General features: G+C 53.9%; 1 protein-coding gene across 7 annotated transcripts in view; it reads right to left on the bottom strand.

The window, feature by feature from the left end:
* Positions 1 to 18,184, bottom strand: part of PLXNA4 (plexin A4) — a 684,054-nt gene that overhangs the window by 83,713 nt on the left and 582,157 nt on the right. For all 7 annotated transcript variants that reach the window (XM_045028652.1, XM_045028642.1, XM_045028659.1 and 4 more), the window contains 4 exons: positions 12,387 to 12,626; positions 11,153 to 11,299; positions 4,888 to 5,122; positions 4,130 to 4,272 (listed from right to left, as the gene is read on the bottom strand). In XM_045028652.1, the coding sequence (XP_044884587.1) occupies positions 4,130 to 4,272; positions 4,888 to 5,122; positions 11,153 to 11,299; positions 12,387 to 12,626 (765 nt within the window). The remainder of the gene's footprint in view (positions 1 to 4,129; positions 4,273 to 4,887; positions 5,123 to 11,152; positions 11,300 to 12,386; positions 12,627 to 18,184) is intronic.

Genomic DNA, 18,184 nt, shown 5'->3' with positions numbered 1-18,184 from the left:
CAGGATGGAGTGTACATCCAGTAGGAGAGAGGAGCTGGGGCTGGGTTTTACTTTTCAGAAGACTCAATTTCAAAGGTTTCCTGATCTATAAAGACAGGGGGGTTGAACTCTAAGTGATAAGCAACTGAATCAGCTGACTGTGTACAATATTACTGTATTGTACAAGTATCAGAGTGAGGCCTTTTCTGAAAGCTAATGACGCACAATGATTAATGCCACGTGAAATGTCTGTATTAACACTATGTAAGGAATTATGGATACTCATTGATATTAGGCTGTACAGTCTGCCCATACAGGAGGGGATGTCACAGCTGTCTACCTGTCTCCTACATACATTAAGCATGGTGGAATTAGAAACAACAGAAGCCCCATTTACACAGGGGGGATGGGAAGCCCACAGGAAGGAAAGAACAGCATGAGATCATCCTGCCTCTTGAAACAAAGTCATTTAACTTGCATCCGAAGAAGTGGATATTCACCCACGAAAGCTCATGCTGCAAAACGTCTGTTAGTCTATAAGGTGCCACAGGATTCTTTGCTGCTTCATTTAATTTTGGAAGACATAAGCAAGGGCAGACACCATCTTTGGCATCCATCGCTAGGCAGACAGAAGGTGGTAGGGCTCTTGCAGGCTGAGAAAGGTGGGTCCTTCAACCAAGGGGGGTTGAAGACTTGGAACGGAATATAGGTGAGAATCCTACTTAGGCAAAGATCTTTCACCTAAGAAGACAAGGGAAGCCAACACCTTGTACTTCTGTGGAAGGTCCAGACTGAGGGAATCAGCCATGGCTGGGAAGAAGAATGACTGATGAGAGAAACCACCTGGAACAAAGCCTGTATCTTGCTAGATTAAATTTTAGACTTTTAAAAGCATATTTTGTTTTGTTTTACTTGTCACTCTTTCTCCTTTCATTCCTCACACGAGTTCACTTCATCCTATGTACATTTTGTTAACAAATTCATTTCATTTCTACCAACAACCCACTCTACACTGTGTTTAGAGGGGAGGGGGGATTTACCTGCGTTAAATTAATAAGCTGTGATGTCCTTTCCTGCAGCAGCCCCTGCTACTCCGGTTCACACTGACGGAGCTCCTCCAGCCTTCCCCTTTGCACGCACTGTTTGCAATCCAGCCCCCACTCCAGCTCGCCAACCCACCTCAATCCTCACCTATCGCAGTGACTATTCCAATCCTGCCCCCGTCCCAGAGCTCCGCCAGTGCCCCCCCCCCATGTAATTCCATTCCTGGGCTCCTACACGCAGCTCAACCGATAAACCTAAAACCTGATGACCTGCATAACCCCTGCTAGTCTAGTCCTGGTGCACGTTCCTGTATGGAGCCATGCCGAGTTGCATTTTCCATTCCACACCCCGTGCCACGGTCCAGGCCCGGGGACTAGACAAAGGCCCCAGGCTCATTTCCACACATCACCTGAACCCTGAATGGCAGCTTCCCAGGAGCTGCCTTCGCTCCTGGGACAGCTGTCCTGCCAGGCACCTGGCTGCGGGATGGAGCATCAGTGCTGCTGTGCAGACTGATAGGTGGACTGAGGGTTCAGCTTTGATGTTTCCAGATTTTGTGTTTAACTGCCTCACTGTCAACTCCTTTAGAGGGGTCAATTTTTTCCCAGAAATTACAGATTGCAAACTTGTCTGTACGCAAAAAACGGAACAAACAAGTACAACCCATCACCCCTGCCAGTGAGGAAATAATTAGCCCTAACTCGCTTGCTTGCATGTTTAATACTGGCTAATCCCATGGAAATTTTGGAGCAGCATAAAGTTTATTTCCGCTGTGTCTGGAAGTAGTTAATTAGTTAAAAAGGTGGTGGGAATGAGAACCTGCTCTGAATAGGCCCCGTGCTGGGGATTTTTCCCAACTGATACCTTCACCAAGCTGGCAAGGCATGGTGTGTGTTTGTTTCATACACTTTAACTCTTTATTGGCGCTAGAAAGAAGGTAGCAGACAGGGCCGGCTCCAGGCACCAGCGAAGCAAGCAGGTGCTTGGGGCAGCCAACGGAGAGGGGCGGCACATCCGGCTCTTCAGAGGGAAGGACCTGCCACCGAATTGCCGTTGAATGAAGTGGCAGCAGTAGAAGTGCCAATCGCGGCTTTTTTTTTTTTTCCGCCGCTTGGGGTGGCAAAAGCACTGGAGCCGGCCCTGGTAGCAGAAAAGACCCTGCACTGGCTTCTTTAGCAAAGCAGACTGGCAGTGGAAGTGCTGCTGTCGCCTACGAGGTGGAAAAAACGTGCCTGGATTTGAATTATGGGGAAACAGAGCAAGAGGTCAAAGGGGTCAGAAGAAATGGTTCGATTTCTGAGCGCTGGAAGGTTTGGTTGGCTGCAATGCACTTGGGAAAAGCTCTCGCTCTCTGTGTATGTGTGTATATGGGATCATGCACTAAGTGCATTGGATAGGCCAATTTCTATTCTAGTCCACTGGTGTTTGCTAGTGTAAATGAGGGCAGAATTTGGCCCTAGGCGTGCAAGCACCTTTGTGTGTGCACGTGTGTGCGCAAATGCATTGTTTGGGGGAAACTGTTTATTCAATAAAACCAAATGAGGAGAGCTTGGGGAGAGCAGGACAAGGCCCAGGGTACGTCTGTGCTCCGGGTACATGGCTGTCCCATGCTCACCAATAAAAAGCCACTGGGCACCACAAAGTAGCATCCGAGCTGCTTCACTACTTCCCTTTCCTTACTGGGGCGCGAGAAACAACTGGCCTCCCTGATAGCCCTCCCGGGAAGATGCTGGCAAATAAGGAAGCTTGAACGGTCACTGCTCTATGCAAGCGTGTTCCTCTAGCGTTAGCTGAATTTCAGCCCCCATGAAAAGGAGTGAGAGCACCAGCTACATCCAATGACTCCACCGTCCAGGGTAGAGCCTGTGCCAGCTTCCCCTATGCAGCTCTGCCAATGCACCTCCGTCCTGGCCTCAGGCATTCCCGGTTAGCCCATTCCTGGGCTTCTCCACAGCATAGAGCCTGCCAAGATTGACAGGGAGCTCTGCCAACGCACCCCTCAGGCTTGGCTCGCAGCACGGCCCAGCTATCCCAGCCCAGGTCTCCCTAGAGCAGAGCTTGGCTGCTGCGCCAAACTCTGACGTGGTCTTTGCAATGTGGACAGACGCTCACTTGGGACTAGTATAAGGCTCACCACACTCACTCCCACCAGTGATGTGCTGCACTGCACCAACCCGCAGCCCCCTGCTCAGCTGCACGATAGGGAGGTTCCCTGGGCAGAAAAAGCCCAGGGAAATTGAGCTCCCTCCAAGCCCAGTGAGTGTTTGAAGCTGAGCACTAATGTGGCTAGTTGGTTATCCCATCCCGAAGAGCAATGCCGCTACAGAGCACGTTTTACATGTTAACAAAATATCTTCTCTGGGTGCTGCCAATCCTTTCTGAAAGTACTGCTGTGCGCATGGGCAGCGCAGATATCCCAGGTGCGCCGCGCCCAGAGGCCGTGCAGACGTCCCGGGTGTGCCGCGCCTATGGGCAGCGCAGAGGTCCCAAGGACCACTGTGCCCATAGGCAGCGCAGATATCCCAGACGCACTGTGCCCATGAGCAGCGCAGATGTCCTGGGGGGCACCATGCCTGGAGGGCTGCACAGACGTCCCGGGGGCCAGCGTGCTACCGGGAAGTGCACTTGCCAGGGAATGCTGCAATGCCATGGACGGGTATGTGGATCTGCCTGGGGCCCCATCTCTAGTGTCTGTTCAGCGAAAAACTCAAGAGCACACACACTCCAGCAGGAAGAGGACCCGATCCCATGAGGAAGTTAATGCAGTGGAGACAGGCAGACAGACACACACACATCCTGGCCCTCTTCAATATGGACGCACCACTCATCCCAGCACTGGTGGAACGCTCCCTTTTTTCTGGTCTCCCCCCTGTGAGCCTGGCATCCGGGCTCATCCGGGAGACCCACCATTATTTCAGCTGTTGCAGAGCAGCCTCCCAGTGAGCTGATGTGGTGTCTTTATGCTGCATCAATACAGATTAGGCCGTGTCACAAGGCAGAGACCTCGCTCGTGTCACTCAGTGTCACGGTGCCGTGACAGACAGAATGGGGAGGCAAGGGCCAAGCAGGCCTCTGGAGGGAGGAGATGGTCATTGTTCCTGCTTACCTCCAGATCCCGCAGGACAGGGTGGTCTTCAATGCCAGGGAAAAGCACTCTCATGGTGTAGGTGCGGTAATCAAGGAAGGGGATGCCAGCACCATCCAAGTCGCTCGTCAGCTCGTGAATGTCTGTCTGAAGCTCTGCAAAAGCTGAGACAAAGAAACCCATCCCCAGTGAAGCGATGGTCCAGATCTACCCTGACCCTACCTGGAAGGTCGTCAGGCTAACACCTGTATGGGTGTAACCAGTGACGGGGGAGGAGGAGGATGTGCAGATGGAGAGATAGGTGGGGAAGGAGCAGGCTGTACTTGCTCACCCACCAGCCTCTGCCCATCATCTAATGCCAGACAAAGGGTCCATCTAGACAGAGCCCCACCCTGATTTAGGAAACTCAGTTTTAACAGGGCTCCAGCAAACCCCATTCTAATCACCATTTGTCCAGCCTGGGTGGATGGGGCCAAACTGTGTCAGAACCAGAGATGAGCCTGACTGGGTCCGAAAATGCTCCTGAGCTCCAAGGATGACTGGCTCCTGTACCGGATTCAGATGCAGTGGCTGAACCTTATCTTTTGAATGGACCCAACTGGATGTTGGATCTAAATTGGCCAGAACTTTGGAGAAGGGTGATCCAAAGCCAGATCCGAACTTGGTGGATTGGGGTCCTCTAGCTAGAGCTGTGTTTTCACTGCAATCCTTCAGGGACTGAATATCTTCCTTTCAGCATGTCCTCTGCCAGGCCTGGGGGCCCCACCTCTCCATCGTACCTTCCTTGCACTCCAGTGCCACCCTGGACTCCAGGTTGTCCATCTGCATCTGCAGTCGCTTGAGGGTCAGGTCGCTCTCGCGGGACTTGCGCTTGTACGCAATCAGCACGGCCACGATGAAGATGATGAGCAGGCCACCAGCCACGGCAATGCTGACGATGGCCGGCAGGCTGAGCGGGCTGTCAGGAGAGATGTAGACCATTCCTGGGGAGAACTCCAATCCTCCCACTCGAGCCTACAGGGGAATTAGCAAACAGACACGTTACAAACACCAGCAAACAGGACCTCCCAGAGCGTGGCTACTCCTCTGAGGAACTCTAACCACCTCAGCCTGTAGCAATAGCACCTAAGCCAATGACCTTCCCTGCTCTCCCAAGCTAAACAGTGTCTGAAGCACTCAGTGCTCGGATGGGAGACCGCTAACCCCAGAACAGTGGTGCCAGTGACACAGGAGGTGGCACGCTTCCTTCTGACTAGACACTGAGCCCAGCATGGTGCTAGAGGCTGGCGTTGGCAGTAAAGTTCACGTGGCGTGTGATCTATAAACACCTTCTTGTGCGAGCAGAATTATTAGTCCCAGTGTCCTGGCTGAACTGCAGCTTGGGTATGTTCTGTCATCTGCTGCCTGACCCTGTTGTGTTGTGTTGTTCTGCGCTGACCCCACCCCACCCCAGAATGTGCATCGGCCTCTCAGCTGCGTTGTGATGAGACAGCCCCCGTTACTGGGCAGGGTGCTAGAAGAAGCCAGATGACATGTCAAAGCCCAGGGACAGTTTGCAGAGCTGGCAGGAAGAACAGTCTTCTACTGATTTGTAAAACTGAACAAACTGGATCCAGAAGCCACAGGGGATGAAAAAACACGGAGCCCAGCATGTCCCCTTAGGGTGAACATCCCCATCAGAGCCCCTGCTCCGTTACTCCAGGGTAACGCAGAGCAGGGCTTAGCCCTAGCGCGTTGCTTTGACCCCTTAGTGCTCTTGGCTATTGCTTGGAGCCGGAGCCGGAGCCATCCCTTGGGTACCCGGAAGTGACGGGTCGGTCCTGGAAGCGATGGATTCGTCACTTCCACCCTGGGCCCCGCATCCCCCTAGGGACGGCCCTGCTTGGAGCTCTAGGTGGACTCCTAGGGGTCACTTCCTGGTGAGGCGATACCATGCAGCAGGCACCCCAACCGATCGTGCTGCTGACCCCCAGAGGTTTCCCCCCCCGGATCACCTCTGAGACGGGGCTGGTGGCAGCCCGTGTGTCGTCAGAGCCTGCCCATAGCTCCAGACTGCAACCCTAGCGGGTTAGTTGTTACATGCTGTTCCCAGTCATTTGTGTAGAGTGGGACACACTTGGCCCTGGGCAGCGTTACCGCCCTGGGGTGGAGCCCCGCGAGCAGGGGTGGCAGAGAGGCGGCGGGGGAGGGGAAGGCAGCGGCTTGGCCTAGAGAGCAGCGTACGTTACTATCGTCCCCAGGAGCTTTGTGCAGGGCCTGTGCCCCCGTCAGCCTTGTCGCTGGGGTTAGCGGATCCTGCCTGAGCTCTTCTTCCCTGCCAGGCACAGCAGGCCCTGCCTGAGACGCTGGCTGCTGCCGAGGAGCACCCAGGGCGTTCCAGCAAAGCCTCGGCGCCAGGCTGGAGCCGCCCCGTGCCACACGGCCCAGCTGCCCCGCAGCACCGACGGCCGCACCACCCAAGTCATCCCCTGGAACTGGGATTGGGCAAGTGCTCCCAGCATGCGGCCTGGCCCCTTTCCAGCACAGTTCCCTCCATCTTAATATGAGCCCCCCACCCCATATTCCCAGCCCCCACAACCATCCCCCCCTCCCAGTCAGGTGGCCAGCCTCATTCGCCCTGCCTGTTCTCAGCTGGCAGCCTGCTCCCTGGCCTGCCACCTCACTCATCTCTGCCCCATTTCACTCTCCATGGTGGGGGCACACAGGCCACCTCCCTGTGCTGCAGTGGGAGCCGACTGGCCCTGGGAAGCTTGGCTGAGGGAGAGGGTGGGGGGGCAGCAGTGGGAGTGGGGCAGGGGCTCACAGGGCGTCCCTGCTGAGCAGGCTGGCAGGAGGCACACCCAGGCTCCTGGGCAGGCAGTGATCCTGGAGAGCCCAGATGTGGCTCCGAGTTGTCTGAGGAGAGACCGCTCCTCTAGTGCCTTGGATTTCATGGTCTTGTCTGCAGGACTCACCCACCTCTGGAACTAAAGGGGCCAGATCTTCAGGGGGTGTAAATCGACACCGCCCCTCTGTGCCGTTACCCTGACTTGCACAAGCTGAAGATCTGGCCCAGCGTGTCTGCCATGGGAAGGTGAAGGGCTGAGTGGGCGCTGCTGGGATTGGGATTGGGACCTGCGGCTCCAGGGTCTCTGCATGTAGAACCTGCTTATCAAGAGCTTGCTAAAAATGAAACACCCGCTCGGTGATGGAAGGGTGATGGAAGGGTGATGGAAGGGAAGCCTGGATTTCCTGCAGAGCGTTCTTGCGAATGCGTGTGCCATGCATAGTGAGAGGCAGCTCTAGAGGCCAGGGCACTGTCTGAGGAGGAGAGCAGGGTGTCTGTCCTGGGGAGTGTACAGGAGCTGCCGAGAAGCAGGGATGAGATTAAGGAACAGGAAAGCTAAACTAAATGTGAGACAATGCTCCCTACCAGAGAGACGCCTCAGCTCATTGGCTTGTCTCCCAAAATGAGGCTGCCCGGTTGCAGGGACTATTTCACATGGACAGGGCCGCCCAGAGGATTCCGGGGGACTGGGGTCTCCGGCGGCGGGGGGCCCCCGCTTCAGCGGTAATTTGGCGGTGGGGGGTCCTTCCACTCCGGGATCCGCCGCCGAAGTGCCCCGAAGACCCGCGGCAGGAACCCCCCGCCGCCGAATTACCGCCAAAGCAGGACCCGCCGCCGAAGTGCAGCCAGGTCATCGGTGGTAATTCGGCGTCGGGGGGGGCCCCGCCACGGGTCTTCGACTGCACTTCGGCGGAAGGACCCCCCGTCAGCAAAGACCAGGAGCGGAAGGACCCCGCTCGAGGGGCACCGAAAAACTCTCGTGGGGGCCCCTGCTGGGCCCGGGGCAAATTGCTCCACTTGCCCCCTCCCGCCCCCGGGTGGCCCTGAACATGGACGTGATTGAGCAATCTTGCCCTGCCTGGGGGACGTACTAGATGTGACCAGACAGTAGGGTGACCAGACAGCAAGTGTGAAAAATCAGGCTGGGGTGGGGGGTAATAGGAGCCCATATAAAAAAAAAGCCCCAAATATCGGGACTGTCCCTATAAAATCGGGACATCTGGTCACTCTAGCAGACAGGCTGATCAGCAGCTCCTAGGATTCTGTGAGTTAACATCCTTGCTCTCAGCTCTGGTTTCACAGGAAGCAACCTGGTTTCCTTGTCAGTTTCTTCTTCTCTTGCCTTCTTTGACCTCGTTTGATTTCACTGCACTGAGGCTAACAATCCGAGCCTCTTGCAAACATACTGCTCAGATCCTTCCTGCAATTCCGAGGACTGGGGGAGACAGAAATCAGCGGAAACCTGGAATCCTGCACTACATATATGGTCCAAGCACAGAGCAGATGCCTCCATATCCTTTCTACACACACATAGCCTGGCCAAGGACCTCGATCTGGACATACTTTCTGGGAGTGAGACTCTGTGTGGTATCAGGTCTCTCCTCCAGCCTCAGGCCAAACTGGAATCCAGCACCAGTGGCAGTAGATTTGTCCCAGATCCTCTACTCACAATCTAGCTTACGATAGGATGATCGTTGTGCTAATTCTATTGTTGCAACAGGACTCTATACATCCCAGCACATGCTCCCTCCCTCCCAGACCTAGCCCTGGAGACCTGACCTCCACACAGGAGTGACTAAGGATTTGGGAGACAGCCTCAGTTGAGGTTTCCATGCAAACCCTATTCTCGTCATCCATTTCCCCCTCACACCTCCTCTCACATACTGTACACGCATCTCTCTCTGCAGCTTCTCCCCTCTGGAAGAGCTCTCCTGCGCCTCTCACCTCAGTGACCCTCTCCCCCTTTTCATAGCTCATCTCAAAACCATGCACTCGATCCAGGTCTTTTAGTTTTCTCTCTCCTCCTGTTATTTAACTCTGTCACTGTTTTGCTGATCCTTGCACCGAGAGCTGACCGAGGGAGGGAACACGCTGACATCAACACGAAACATTATCACTGTGGTTTCCTACTTCACTATCCCACTTTGCAATTGTTCATACAGTCTCACAAGCCCTTGTGGACCTAGGTGAGTGTTACCACCCCGCAGCTTCCCAGCAACGAGGATGGTTAGTGATTTGCTCAAGATCATGCAGCGTATCACTGGCAGAAGGACCCAGGAGATCTGACTGTTAATTCCCACCCCCCTCCTCATCCTCACAGTGGAGTTCCAGTGAAACAGCGAGGCACTAACTTGAGGAACAACAGTGTCATACTGGAGAAGGCATTCCCCAGAACAGCTGTTCCCTTGGTTAATTCCAGCTTCTGTGCCATTCCTAAAACAGTGGCTTTTACTGCAGGTAACCGTCTGTCCTTGATTCGCAGCTCAGCCATTATCAGAGCAATGGCTCTGTGTTTGCAGATTTGTGGCATTAACTCACCCTTAGTGCACTGTCATGTTACTGGTTTCAGAGGGGTAGCTGTGTTGTTCTTTTTGCTGATACAGACTGAGGAGTCCTTGTGGCACCTTAGAGACTAATAAATGTATTTGGGCATATAGCTTATGCCCAAATACATTTGTTAGTCTCTAAGGTGCCACAAGGACTCCTCGTTCTTTTTGTCGCGTTACTGATGCTCACAAACACGTTTAAACACAACCATCTTCCCACGTTTCTAATGGGGCCTTTCCTGTACATGGGAAGCCTCATTCTATGACTCTCTCTACCTGCCCAGAGCTGCAGTGATCAGAGAATCCCTGTGTCATGGAAAGGCCCGATTCTGCTCTCAGTCTCACTGAACCCCTTGGGTTCATTTGCCATCCTCCTGCCTCTTGGCTTATCTCCCAGGCCTTGGCTTTGCCAGCCCGTGACTGAGCACCCTTTTAACTACATCCATGAAAATGCTGGCAGACTCATTATGGGCTATTCAAAAGCCCTGGAATTAAAGCAGAGAATGGCATCCCTAGTGCTTCCCCTGGAGGATCATAATGTGCTCTACAACTGTGGATTAATTGAGCCCCGCATTATGGCTGGCACGGATTATCATCTCCATTTTACAGCAGGAGAAACTCTGGCATAGGGAGGTGAAGTGACCAAGGTCACAAAGTGAGTTTGTGGCAGAGGTAAAAATGGAAACTGGGGCATCCTAACCACCAGTTCTCTGCTCTAACTCAGAAAACACTCCCTCCTTATGTACCCAAATATTATATCTCCAGCAACCTCTACAGATTTCTCATCATTGAAATTAGAACCAAAAAAATCTACCCTACCAGCCTGGAGAGGGGAAGGGGAATAAATTGATCAGGGTCAATCAGAAACATTGCCCGTCCACATTTGCAGACAGCAGCCTTGTCTGTTGGCATGCCCAGGGTGTAATGTCATTTGCAGATTCATTTCTTCCAAGCAATAGGATTGCAGAATGCAAATGATTTTGCTGACTCATTCTGTATGACACTATTCAAAGTGTGGAGAAGAGGAGGATAAAGGAGTGGTGGGGGGGGGGGAGGAGCTACCTCTCAGGCCACAATTTCACCACTGTCTTCATTTTTCATAGGAATAATACTAAAAATAATACTAAATTATGTCGGCGGCAGCGTAATCTTTTGGCACCAAAGCCCAAAGATCCATTCACCCTATGGTCAATGCCCTGCACTTCCTTTCTTTTCCTAGGTGGCAGTTTTTAACTCTTTCCATGCTGACTATTGCTGCAGCCAGTGCTAAGCCAAGCAGAGCACTCCCCTCCCAGCCCCCCCCCCGGAGCATTTGGTGACATGGAGGCATCATGCCCCATACATGTAGCCACATTGCACAAGTACTTTGGCACCACACAACTGATCCCATGCAAAGCAGAGAAGTGGGCTTCTACTGAAGGGATTCCCTATAAGGAGGGTGCCAGCAAGAGGAGGCTATTCGGGGCTGTATGCTGGTAAGAGATCCCGCATGAGCTACAAGGGTCTCCAACTTTGTTTATTTTAACACTCCCACCCAGGACTGGGGCGTTGCCTTCTGGAGAGGGTCACCAAATTCCTAGTGACTACCATAATGGGCTCCAAATTCCAAAGGATCCCGGAATTCTCAGTGGTTCCCATTCTCTCGGGGTTTCCCATTAACGCCCGGCTTACCATCACTTTGTGCCTTCCAATGAGGTTTGGGGACTCGCACAGCAGCTGCACGTCCGACACGGTCACCACACATGGCTTCTCGCCTATCAGCACGGTGTAATTCAGCTTGGCGTTCCCTCCAGTCACCGGCGGGATTAGGTTCTTCCCCTGGACCGAGAGGAGCAAACCCACAAACGTCTCAGCAGGGTGTAACCTGCCATTGGGTTGTCCCTGTGATATGAGTGCCACCACTAGACATGCCCTCCTTGGCTCGTCATTTATGGCCTTCCCCAATGAGTGTAAATCCTGACTCACCCCTGGAAGATCGGGACAGATTGGTACAGGGTTCCCCTGAGTCTTGTCTCTTTGGAATTACAGGCCTATATTTGCAAAACTAGTCTAGTCTGTGCCTGCACAAGCCACTAACTGGACCCACAAAACACACTTACACCTGCAAAATGGTGACCTGTTTTGAATGTGAAAGTGTCTTTTGTCTGTTTGCACACACATTACATACAGGGGCCCATACTGGAAAATGTAGGCCATAAAGTGCTCTTGCTTGCTGTCTGGCTCACAGAATGTCTCACACCACAAAGGGGCTGTTCTCGGATTTGCACAAATGGCGAGTGAGCAAGCTTTATCATTCCAAACGTGCTGCATCTGGCCGTCATAACAAACATATTGTCACGTACGGCAGAGACATGGGGCCAGATTCTCAGCTGGTGTAAATCAGTGTGGCTCCAGGAAAGTCAACAGAGCTATGCTGCGTTACACCAGCTGAGGGTCTACTCCGTGTACTTCCATTAGGGTGAACTGTCAAGAAGTGAAAAGGTTAGTTGTTCGAAGCTCTGTCCCTTGCGGTTAGGATGTTATGGAATATCACAAACGTTCTCGCTCCATGCTTCCCTTTTCAGTGCAGTTTCTGCTGCTGCTAAATCTAATCTGTACACCAGGGTCCTACAGCACAAGACAATATCTGCTATGGTTCGGGGTAAAGTTAAGAACGCTGTGCTGCGATTGGTGGGATGTTAGCAGGAGCAGTGCTGCGATTGGTGGGATGCTGGTGGAGTCTCTGTTGTGATTGGAGGGATGTTGGCAGGCCCTCTGTTAGGACTGGTGATGCTGGGACTGGTGGGATGCTGGTGAGGGCTCTGTTGGGACTGGTGGGATGTTGGCATGAGCTGTGATTGGCCGGATGTGTTCCTGGAGGGCATCATCATTCTCTGATGCTGCCCCCTGACCCCCATCTCCTCACCTTTAGTATGATGGGCGTTCCTGGCTTCAGCTCCAGGATCCCCGAGGGGTTGAAAGCCTCAAAGACTGGGTTTGGGTAGTAGGTGAAGTTGGTTTTGTTGAGGATCAGCAGGGACTGAACATTATCCAGGATAAAACCAAACTCTTCTGGGCGCTCGGTTAGCTCGGGCTGGTGATTTGGGTCCACGGCCAGTGCTGGGGCCTGGCAGGTCATCTCCGTGGCGTTCTGTACCTCGCAGATCTAGAGGGCATGAGCCAAGAGGGAGCGTTATCAGAGCAGCCCCTCCCCCAACAGACACTTTGCAAGCGACTGAATCCCTTCCAATAAAACAACACCCCACCCACGGCTGGGGAGAGGAAGGTACTGGGCTGCTGGGAGGGACCAGCTTGGGCACCACAGTCACTCCACCACTGCGGTCAGCACCTTGAGAGCACACTCAGCTGGGGCCACAGCATGGGGAGTCCGTCGCTCCTGCAAGTGAGTCCTCAGTTACTCCGGCTCCGGCACATTGTGGGGGCCAGTGGAAGGGCAGCTTGCCCCTGTTCCATGGGGGGCTTTGAACTCCAAGGATGCTGGCGTCAACACTTCCCCCCCGGAATGGAAAGCTCTGCCTTGTACTGCAACCCGAGCTCCAGATCCCCTTCTCCCTGGTAACTGTCCAAAAGCTGCACCTGCGGAAGGATCTCAGTTTTGTCAGCGGCCACAATCCCAATAATGGGCTGGTCGACTGAACCTGCCTTCCCCCGCCCCTCAAAGTTTGGAGTATCCAAACTTTGGCTCCAGAGGGTGGCCTGGCATTTAAGGCACTGCACTGGGACCCAGGAGATCTGGGCATTCCTCTTATTCCAGAACAAGAGTGTCCACACCTGGTGTTCATCAGGAAGAGTTATTCTGGAATAACTCCCCATGTAGACAAGGTGCTTCAGAGCCCCACCTGTAAAATGGGTGTAATATTACTTTGTCTGTCCTGCCTATTTGGACTGTTAGCTCTTCAGGGCAGGGACTGTCTCTCACCAAGCATACGTGCGGCACCCAGCAAAGGGGACCGTATCTCAGCGGAGGCCTCTCAAAGTTACTTTAGTACAAATAATCATGAACCCAAGCCTGGCTTTATGATTTTCCTTTTCAAACATCCCTTTCACTGTTTGCCACAATCCGCCCCTGCTCAGACAACGTTCACTATTACGTCTACTTTAATACAGGGGCTGGAGTCGATTTTGCCCAGATTAATTCAGATGAGAAAAGTGATTTGGACCAAATGAAATGCAGAGGATGCAGCCATGCAGATGAGCTGCACTGGGACAGCTCTGCTCTAGCACTGAAAGGCCGAAGATCAGCCTGTGCACAGGAGCTCAGGCTATGACTGGGTACCAAGAGCTCTCACCCGCCGAGTCAACCAGCAGTTCGCAAGTTTAAATCCCTCTCCGGGGGTCATCTGCCCATGACAGCTGGGCAGTCTACATGGGGCCTGATTCTGATCTAAGCTTGGTGTAACTCCAGTGGCGATCTGCTGGTTTGACACCGGAGTAAGTGAAATTAGAACATGGCCTGTTGGCCAGGACCGGCGCCAAGTTTTTTGACGCTCTCAAGCAAAAAAAATTTCCTGCGCTCCCCACCCTCTGGCCCCACCCCAACTCCGCCCCATTCCAAGTCCTTCCTCAAATCCCCGGCCCTGCCTCTTCCCCCGGGCATGCCACATTTCCCCTCCTACCCCTCTCTCCCAAGCAAGCCTAGGAGGGAGCGGGGAGAAGCAGAGCAGCGGCGTGCTCGGGGGAGGAGGCGAGCTGGGGGGGGGGAGCAGTTCCTCTGCCCCCCCTCCCCAGGGTTACTTCCTGCGGCCCTCCGCACGCCCCCCACCGCCGCAGCTCACCTCCGCTCCGCCTGCTCCCCTGGGCGTGCCACCGCCGCTCCGCTTCTCCCCCCTCCTTTCCAGGCTTACCGCAAAACAGCTGATTCGCGTGGCAAGCCTGGGAGGGAGCGGGGAGAAGTGAGAGGCGGCACGCTTGGGGGAGCAGGCGGCAGTGGAGCGGAGGTGAGCTCGGGGGGAGCGGTTACTTCCTGCGGCCCTCCCCGCTCTCTCTGGGTTTGGCCCTACCTCTCAGGCTAGGAGCCATTACATGGCACCGCTGGGATAAAGGGAGGTGGCAGGACAAAAGGGGAGGAGTGTTGTCTAGTGGTTAAAGCAGAGGATGGGAAATCAGGACTCCTGAGTCGTATTCCTGGCTCTACCACGGATTCACTGGGGTAACATGAATTCCCCCTCTGGTCAATTCAGGAGCAGCATAGCCAGCCCTCTGCAGCCAGGAGATCCACCAGGACTTAATGGCCTGGGTCTGCTGTTACTTACCCTGGTGTAAACAGGGGCGGCTCTAGGAATTGCGCCGCCCCAAGCAGGGCGGCACGCTGCAGGAGGCGCTATGGCGGTTGCCGGTCCCGCGGCTCTGGTGGACCTCCTGCAGATGTGCCTGCAGAGGGTCCGCCGGTCCCGCAGCTCCGGTGGACCTCCTGCAAACGTGCCTGCAGAGGGTCCGCTGGTCCCGTGGCTCTGGTGGACCTCCCGCAGGCACGCCTGCGGATGCTCCACCGGCGCCATGGGACCACCAGACCCTCCGCAGGCATGCCTGCGGGAGGTCCACTGGAGCCGCCTGCCGCCCTCCCGCTGGCACGCCGCCCCAAGCACGCGCTTGGCGCACTGGGGTCTGGAGCCGGTTCTGGGTGTAAATTGGGAGCAGCTTCACCAGCCAGTGGTGTTACACCAGTAAGTGAGAGAAGAATTTGTTCAGTAGCACCTGGGGTTTCAGAAGCCACGAACACAGTACAGCTAAAGTCAGTGGGAGCTGTGAGCGCTCAACATCTCTGAAAATGAGGGTCATTTGGCCTGATTTTCAGAAGTGCCAGGTACCCCCAAACTCCAGGGAGCCCATGGAAGCTGGAGGTGCCCAGCGTCTTTGAAAATGAGGGCACTAGTGCCTGTGAGGCTATTGGTGATGTGTGTCCGTGCAAAGGTAAAAGTGAGCAAAGCAAAGAATCGATGCCAAACTCCCTGAGAAAAGCCTGGGCCAGTGTCAGCTGGTGTCCCCTGCAGCAGAGACCTTCCCTAAAAAGCCACCCCTGTGTATAGCAAGGTAAGGCAGGAGGCACTATGAAGCTGATGCTAACCTCCTAGCCAGTCACAATGACCCTTTCTAGTTTGCACCTGTGGCAAATTCAGGCCAATTAGCTACCTGGAGAGGGGTAACAATTAGCCCGGAAGGCTTAGCCAGCAAAATAAGGTTCAGCTGGGGCAGGGGTTAGGAAGAAACTAATCAGGTTCAGCTGGCCCCAGTTGCTAGAGACCTTTTTAAACCCTCCCTGACAAGGCAGCTGGGGAGGGCGGAGGGGAAGGAGGATGAGAGAAGCAGGGCAGCTGCTAGCAAGGAGGGACAGCTGAACTCTGAGACTTGCTGCAGGACGGAGGGCATTCTCCCCAGGGGGGGAAAAGAAACTAGAGCTAGGGGGCTGGCTGAGAAGGAATCAGCCCGGCCTTGTGAGATTGAGAAGGTTTTTTTTTCCCTTGTGCCCTAGCCTGTGCCTCTGAGGCTGGGAAGGACTGAGCTAACAAACAGAGGGGCAGGTATTTTGCCACACACCCTTTTAATTTTGCTCCAGAATCACCCAGGGATGTCTCTGGGTTTTATTTGTTATGGGTTTGTTTGGTGGGTTTTTTCGCTTGATGTTCCAGCATCCGGATGTGTGGTTTCCTTCGGATGAGACAGGGTTTTAAGAGAAGGAAGCTCATTTCTCCCTCCTTGCCCCCCCCGGCTCTTTTGATCTCTGCTCCTCACAGCAACAAGCCCCGATTAAAGCCTGCCCCTGTCAGTCTCCTCGCCCTGCCGCGGGGACTCCTGGGCACAGGCGAATCTCTTCTCGCTGCCGCGGCTGGCCCAGGCGGTGTCACTCCAGATTTAGCTCGACATGAGCGCTCTGGGAGCTGGCATAGAGCCTAATCGAGAGTGGCTTGGCCTATTATACCGGCGAGGCGGAAGGGATGGGGTGGGAAAGGAGGGTGCTGGCTCTTGGTTTGTTGAAGGGATGTATTATTGGAAGGGACCTTGGAGCTTTCAGGGTAATTTCTGCACCAGTCACTTCTGCTAGGCACATAGATCTTCACAGGCTAAAGGGTTGGTGGCATTTTGCAGGGCCTTGTGGGTAACAGATGTAGTTGTGGGTGATAGATGTAGTTTATTGCTGTGCTGTTGCAGAGGCAGAGAAGAGGTGCCAGGGAAGCCAGCGTGTGGGTTTAGCTCCTCGTCATCACCAACCACCAGGGGAGAGGATGAGGATGAGGAATTCCAGCCTGGGATTCCCTGGGACTTTGCTGGAGGAAAGCATTGGTTGGTGGGCTGAGGCAGGCCTCTGTACCTGCCTTTGCCTCCCTCACTCAGAGTCTGGGCCTGATCCCAGCAGAGGCAGAATGCCATCAGCTACTCAACCCTTCTCAGGCTGTGCTCAGCATCCTGCAGGAGCAGGGCCTTGGCCAGCAGTGCCAGAGCCTCAGGTCATGCCCAGGCTGGACTATTGTGTTCACAGTAAGTGGAATCCAGCCACTCCCCTGGGTCAGCAGCCTCTCTCTGTAACTCGCTGTGGAGAACACATCAGGGATGGCTCCAGAAGGCTGGGGACAGCTGACATTTTGAGGGCTGGTTTCTCAAGCAGCCTCATGACTGTCACTCTTCATGTCAGCAGAAGGGCAACACAGCCGCTGCCTGCTTCCTCTCTCCGTGAAAATGGGCCTGCCAGAGCCTCAGCCGCAGTGTGAACAGGCAGCTGGAGTCTGAGGCATCACTCAGTGCTAGCTGTCGGTGGGCAACGAGCATGCAAGGCCACGGGGCCTGGCTGAGCAAGAGTGTGGGTGTTTCATAGGGTCTGGAGCTGGTAGTAAGAACAAATCCTCTGCTCTTCTCTGGGGCTTTTCTTCCAAGGGTTTCACAGACTCGTAGAACTGGAAGGACCTCAAGAGGTCATCTAGTCCAGTCCTCTGCACTCAAGGCAGGACTATGTAACACCCACTAGACCATCCCTTGCAAGTGTTTGTCTTACCTGTTCTTAAACACCTCCAATGATGGAGATTCCACAACCTCCCTAGGCAAGTTGTTCCAGTGGCTAACTACCCTGACAGGAAGTTTTTCCTAATGCCCAGCCTAACCCTCCCTTGCTGCAATTTACACCTACTGCTTTTTGTCCTACCCTCAGAGGTTAACAAGAACAATTTTTCTCCCTCCTCCTTAAAACAACCTTATATGTACTTGAAAACTGTTATCATGTCTCCCCTCAGCCTTCTCTTCTCCAGACTAAACAAACCCAGTTTTTTCAATCTTCCCTCACAGGTCATGTTTTCTAGACCTTTTTGTCATTTTTGTTGCTCTCCTTTGGATTTTCTCCATCTTTCCTGAAATGTGGCCCCCAGAACTGGACACAATACTCCAGCTGAGGCCTTATCAGCACAGAGCGGAGCGGAATAATTACTTCTTGTGTCTTGCTTACAACACTCCTGCTAATACATCCCAGATGATGTTGATTGTTTTTGCATTAGTGTTACACTGTTGACTTATATTTAGCTTGTGGTCCACTATAGCCCGCAGATCCCTTTCCGCAGGACTCCTAGGCAGTCATCTCAAAGCACTTTGCCAACATTAATAGGGTGTTGCTAACGTCACAGCAGGGTGTTCCCAGTCCCTGCTGCCCCAGTGTGCCCGACTTACCTTCCACCCTCTGGCATGGCAGCTGGGTGACCCGCATCATTAATATCGGAACGCAAT

Source organism: Mauremys mutica, chromosome 1 (assembly GCF_020497125.1).
Source record: "Mauremys mutica isolate MM-2020 ecotype Southern chromosome 1, ASM2049712v1, whole genome shotgun sequence".
Taxonomy (NCBI): domain Eukaryota; kingdom Metazoa; phylum Chordata; order Testudines; family Geoemydidae; genus Mauremys; species Mauremys mutica.
The sequence above is the reverse complement of the archived record's forward strand: the minus strand, read 5'-3'. Positions and strand labels throughout refer to the sequence as shown.